General features: G+C 44.0%; 1 protein-coding gene across 1 annotated transcript; it reads right to left on the bottom strand.

The window, feature by feature from the left end:
• Positions 1 to 1,241: 1,241 nt before the first annotated feature.
• LOC100669564 (splicing factor U2AF 65 kDa subunit-like) lies at positions 1,242 to 3,149 on the bottom strand. Its single transcript, XM_064286272.1, has one exon. It carries the CDS (start codon positions 3,147 to 3,149, stop codon positions 1,734 to 1,736), a length of 1,416 nt encoding a protein of 471 aa, XP_064142342.1. The 3' UTR covers positions 1,242 to 1,733.
• Positions 3,150 to 6,470: the final 3,321 nt, after the last annotated feature.

Raw genomic sequence — 6,470 nt, 5'->3', positions numbered from 1 at the left:
TCAATCCTTCTTCAGTCTTCCTTATTCATTATCCAGCTTTTGTATGCATATGAGGTGACTGAAAACATTATGGCTTGGGTCAGGCTCACTTTAGTCATTGAAGTGATACCTTTGCTTAGGAGTGAAAACTGTTAGAAGTAAAAAAAAAGAAAATTGAAATTATAACCTCAGTAGCTGACTGAACTAGATTAGGCATACCTGAATAAATAAGAAACCAGGAAAAATTCTTAGGTCACTCAAGAAATGGATTCAAAAATATTAAAGTCTGAGGCATTTAAATTATAATGAGAAGTTCTAACATATTTATAATTGGAATTTCATATAATTTTGGAGTGTCATTTAATTGTAGTATCAATAGGACAGAATAGAGAATGAGAAAGAGACAATATTAAAAGAGAGAACTGAGAAATATTCCCCTCCCAGAAAAAAGATGTAAAGATATGAATCCATCAGATTGGAAGAACAATGCTCAAACAAGATAAATAAAAATAAGTCCTCACCTAGACAAATCAGTAAAATTGTTGAACACTAAGACAAAGAGATCAAAAGGTAGTCACAGAATTTTCTGCAAAGAAGTATTTTAAATAATATCTAACTTTTATTGATTGCTTACTGTATTACGCATAGTTCTAACTGATTTACAAGTATTATACCCACTTCTCACTTATCAACATGGTTAGGTTCCAAAGAGCAGGGTGTTATGCAAAAATGAAGGAAGGATGACATAATTACATAACTGCCAAATTGCATCATTATATAACTGCTAAACCACTGAGAATCATGGCCCAGCCAAGCTGACACATAACCTTAACCATCACAGCCAGCGTTACTCTCACCTTGCACCTTGGCATTAGTTACTGTCAGACAGTCGTCGTTATCACACAAAATAGTGGGAATAGTAGATTTTTTACTATTGTTGTAAACGTGAAACATCAGATGAGATACTTCATAAGCAAGGAATAGGTGTACGTATTTAATCCTTTAAACAACACAATGAGATATGATTATTTTATTTTTTAGATGTCAAAACTGAGGATAAGAAAAATGCTCAACTTTACAGTTTGTTGATGACGAGAAAAGGATTAAAATTCCAGCAGTCTGGGTCAAGATACTATATACTCTTAGGCATCATGCTACACTCTATGCTTTCTTTTTTTTTTTTAAGTAAAATACAACAAAATGTTTAACGAGCAAATGCATCTTAGCAAATACGAAACTGCCACAGAGTAGGGGGGGACAGGGGCCATGGGTTGGAAGTAAGTTCGAGGGAGATTAAAAGAGGCGAAAATCAACTACATAAGAAACCAAGGAGGGACTAGAGAGGGCCAGAGGCCCAGAGGGCAGGAGCTGTGGTCCTGGAAAGGGAGAGCGCTGGGCACTGGGGGCCAGACAACAAAGTTAGCAACAGTTTGGCCATAAAATATAAACATGCTATGTTCCTACCAAGGGGGAGAAGAGGGGAAGGTACACCGGAGGGGGAAATGCTGTTTGGGGAGGGGCGTGGGGGTCCTAACCCACCCCGTGTACGCCAGACCCCACCCTGACCCTGCCCTCTGTCTGTGGGCGAGTGTCTGCTGGAACGTGTACCCTTCTCCGTCCTCCCACCCCAACTGCTGCCATTCCAGTTGCTCCTGGCTGTCACTCTTTGCCCATTGTCTTTAGAGGTGGAAAAGAAGGGGGGCTGGTGGGGAGGAAGCCCCCGGCAGCCCTGTCCCTACCTTCCCCGGCTGCCTCTACCAGAAGTCCCGGTGGTGGTAAGAGTCAAGGTCACAGTATTTTGTGACAACCACTCTGTTGGCGAACTTGCGGCCAGTCAGGCCCTGCATGGCTTTCTGGCAGTCAAACACCGTGGTGAACTCCACAAAGATCTTTCCGCAGCCGGGCACCTCCACGCCGTCCACGGGCCGGGGGATCTCCATGGACTTGACGAGCCCGTACTTGCTGCACTCCTCGCGCACGTCCTCCATGATCTCCTCGTACTCCTCGTCATCCAGCAGCTCCTCAGGCAGCACCATGTTCATGAGGCACAGCACCTCGGTCGGGTGGCCGCCCATCTGCACCTGGGAACTCCTAAGCCCTGGCACTTGCGGGGTCACCGGCACCTGGTTGATCGTGCTCAGTGTGCCGTTCTTGGCACCGACACTGCCCCGCAGGACAAGCAGTTTCTTGTCCCCCAGCTGCATGCCGTTCAGCCCCGCAGTGGCCTGGTCCGTGTCGTTGATATCCACGTATTCACAGACGGCGTAGCCCTTAGAGAGCCCCGTGGCGCTGTCCTTGACCAGGCTGAAGGCCTTGAGAGGCCCGAATGAGGTCAGCAGCTCCTTTACCTGGTCGTCATTCAGGTAGGTGGGTAAACCTTCGATGAAGAGCTTGTGGTCAGAGTCGGGGACCACAGTGGACGCAACTCCAGCCATGTAGGCAGACAGGTTCTCCGACATGCTGGGCAGTGGCTGGTAGTCGTGAGGCCTGCGGATCTTCAGGGACTGGCCCTGGAAGATGATGCCGTCCAAGGCCGTGGCCTGGGTAGTCTCGTCCACTGAGCGGAACTCCAAAAAGGCAAAATTCTTGTCCTGGTTGATCTGCACGGCCAAGATTGGGTTGCCAGGGGCCTGCGTCAGCACCCCCAGGCGCATCTGGATATTGAAGAAGTCCATCATGGCCTCCTCAGTGATGCCGAAGGGGATGTTGCCCACGTAGAGGCGCCGAGCCTTTCGGGTCATCTGGCTGCCACCCATGGGCACTGGTGTTGGGATCATGGCCAGGCCGTCAGGGGTCATGGTGGGGAGAAAGGCAGTGGCAGGAATCTGACCTGCAGCTTGCATGGCCTTGTACTGCATGGGGGTGATATGCTCAAAGCCCGGGGGCGGCACATCCCAGTACTTGTGGACCTTCCTCTTCCTGTCATGGCGGGCGGAAGGGATCAATCCACCGCGCTCCTCCTCAGCGTCTCTGCTCCAAGGTTTGCTTCGCCGCCGCTGGTCCCGCGGGTCGTTCCTCTGGTCGTGGTTCCGCCTGTCACGGCTCTGACTCCGGCGCTTACGGTCCCGGTTTCGCGAGTGGCTATGGCTGCGCTTCCGGTGCCGGTTCTCCTCTTCCCGCCCGTGTTTACTCTTCTTGAGCTGCCGCTGAAAGTCGTCGAAGGCCGACATGCTGAGGCGGCTGCGCAGGGCCCCGTGCAGCTCTCCGCTCGCTTAGCCGCCGCCGGTCTCTGTCGGCTTCGGCTACTTCCGCCTCTCGCTTCCACGCTGTGCTATAAAAAGTCTCATGTGATTAGGTCAGGACCACCAGATAATCTGTTGTTAAAATCCACTGTTTCATACAGTGTAACCGAATCACAGCAGTTAAATTTATCAAATTCAGTTCTGGAGAGCCTATGGATCATTTAGCCTGTGCATGGGGTCGAGAATCTTGAAAGCCATCTTAGAATTCTACCTTACCTCCACTTTCGACAGCAATAATAACCAGTCAGAAAGCAATGAAATGATATTTTCAATTGCGGAGAAAAAATTCCTGTCAGCCCGGAATTTTATATCCTGCTAAACGACTATTTGAGGGCAAAATATTTTTTTCAGGCAAAAAAAAAGGCTTACTACAAACAGATTCTCAATAAGAAACTTAGAGATCGTATAACATAATGAAAAAAAAAAGATTCTAGAGTGAAGGTCTGATTTTCTAAAAGGAATGGTGCAAAGAAATTAGAAAACACATGGCAAATATAAAGAAACATTGAATACATAAAACAATAATAATATCCCAGTCTTAGGAAGGGAATAGGAAATAAAACAACTAAAATAAAGGACAATAAATCACATAGCATGGAATTGAATCAATACAAGTTAAAGCACTCCAAGACACTTTCAATGTTCAAGAATAGGGTTGAGAGGTTGATTAACTTCAGACTTTAAGTAAGAATTTTAGGGCAATTTCTAAAACAAGAGAAACAGAAAAATAGAATGGAGAGTAGAAATAAAATATATAAGAATCCATCCAGAAGATATTGTAGTAGGAAAAAAAAAAAAAAAGGCATGTAAAAGAAAGCACACAATAAAATACTAGAAATAAATCCAAGCACAACAGTCATAACTTAAAGAAAATAAACAGTATTTGGAAGTTAAAGATGGGATATAACTAGAAATTCAGAAGAGATTTCAAAATTGTAAGGGAATACAAGTTTGGAAGTAATTTACTTTAAATTTTGAAAACATTGTGTCATTACTTCCTAGATTCTAGTGTTGATCTTGAGAATTGTCAATCTGTTTTAACTACTGATCTGACTGCATGTGCTGTCTGCTTTCTGGAAGTTTAGATTCTTTTGGACTACAGTGTTCTAAAGTTTCACAATGATGTACCCAGGTGTGTTTTATTTTCATTCATTATACTGGGTGCTAGGTCACCTTCAATGTAGAGATTCATATTCTTCTAATCTTGGGGATTTTCTCAAATTATTTAACTGTTTATTTTCTTACATCTGTTTATTTCTATTTCTTCTTTTTGACACACTTATAATTTAGATCTTGGACTTCCTGGGTGTGTTCTTTATGTGGTAAATTCTTATACTGGAATATTTTAAATAACTTACAACAAACAACTCTGGTTCATGGCATGGCTGATTTTCCCAGGAGTAGATCACTGTCTTAGTCATGTAGTGCTGGTATAACAGAAGTACCATAAATGGGTGGCTTTAACAAACAGAAATTTATTTTCTCACAGTTTAGGAGGCCAGAAGTCCGAATTTAGAGCTCTAGGTCTAGGGGAGGTTTTTTTTCTCTCTGTGGGCTCTGATGGAAGGTTCTTGTCTTTTTGAGCTTCTGCTCCTGGGTGGTCTTCATGTGGTTTGGCATCTCTCTTCCCCCATCTGTGTCAGCTAGCTTCCTTGTTCATTCTCTTTTATATCTCCAAAGAAATTGACTCAAGACATACCCTACACAAATACTGCCACATTAACATAACAAAGACAAGCCATTCCGAAATGAGATTATAATTCCAGGCATAGGTTAGGAATTACATATTTTGGGGGACACAATTCAATCCATAACAATCACCAAACCTTTATTCTGATGAGCCTCTGGATAGACTCTGAACCTCCAACCTTTCTATTAACAGGTATTAACCATTTGCACCACTCAGGGGTTTCCTACATAACTTAGAGCTACAATTTGCAACGTGAATCAATCTTACAAATACACAGTTAAGTGAAAAATTTAAGTACCAAAGACAGTATGCAGTGTAATACAATTTCTATACAAATCCAAAAAAACCCAATTTTGTGTGTATACATACACTTATACAGCACACATGCACATATACATAGGACAGGAAAGATAATTTCAATTTTTATTGTGGTTTAAGTGAAAGTTTACAAATCAAGTCTCTCACACAAAAACGTATATACACTTTGCTACATACTCCCAATTGCTCTCCCCCTAATAAGACAGCCCGCTCCCTCCCTCCGCTCTCTCTTTTCGTGTCCATTTCGCCAGCTTCTAACCCCCTCCACCCTCTCATCTCCCCTCCAGGCAGGAGATGCCAACATAGTCTCAAGTGTCCACCTGATCCAAGAAGCTCACTCCTCATTAGCATCCCTCTCCAATGCGTTGTCCAGTCCAATCCACGTCTGAAGAGCTGGCTTGGGGAATGGTTCCTGTCCTGGGCCAACAGAAGGTGTGAGGGCCATGACCACCGGGGTCCTTCTAGTCTCAGTCAGGCCATTAAGGCTGGTCTTATGAGAATTTGGGGTCTGCATCCCACTGCTCTGCTGCTCCCTCAGGGTTTCTTTGTTGTATTCCCTGTCAGGGCAGTTATTGGTTGTAGCCGGGCACCGTCTAGTACTTGTGGTCTCAGGCCAATGTAGTCTCTGGTTTATGTGGCTCTTTCTATCTCTAGGACTCATAATTACCTTATGTCCTTGGTGTTCTTCATTCTCTTTTGATCCAGGTGGGTTGGTTGAGACCAATTGATGCATCTTAGATGGCCACTTGCTAGCATTTAAGACCCCAGACGCCTCTCCAAGGTGGGATGCAGAATGTTTTCTTAATAGATTTTATTATGCCAGTTGACTTAGGTGTCCCCTGAAACCACGGTTCCCAAACCCCCACCCCTGCTACGCTGGCCTTCGAAGCATTCAATTTGTTCCGGAAACTTCTTTGCTTTTGGTTTAGTCCGGTTGTGCTGACCTTGCCTGTATTGTGTGTTCTTTCCCTTCACCTAAAGTAGATACCTGAATGCCTTCTTTAGTGAAGTATCTGTTCATATCTTTTTGCCCGTTTTTAAATTTGGTTATTTGTCTTTTTGCAGGTGAGTATTTGCAATATCACGTAGATTTTTCAGATCAGGCGCTGATCAGAAATATCATAGCTAAAAACTTTTTCCCAATCTGTAGGTAATCTTTTTACTCTTTTGGTAAAGTCTTTGGATGCACATACGTGTTTGATATTTAGGAGATCCCCGTTATCTAGTTTTTCTTTACGTTG

Source organism: Loxodonta africana, chromosome 5 (genome assembly GCF_030014295.1).
Source record: "Loxodonta africana isolate mLoxAfr1 chromosome 5, mLoxAfr1.hap2, whole genome shotgun sequence".
In the NCBI taxonomy this organism is placed as follows: Eukaryota; Metazoa; Chordata; class Mammalia; order Proboscidea; family Elephantidae; genus Loxodonta; species Loxodonta africana.
Note: the sequence above shows the minus strand (reverse complement) of the source record. Positions and strands in the feature narration are given on the sequence as shown.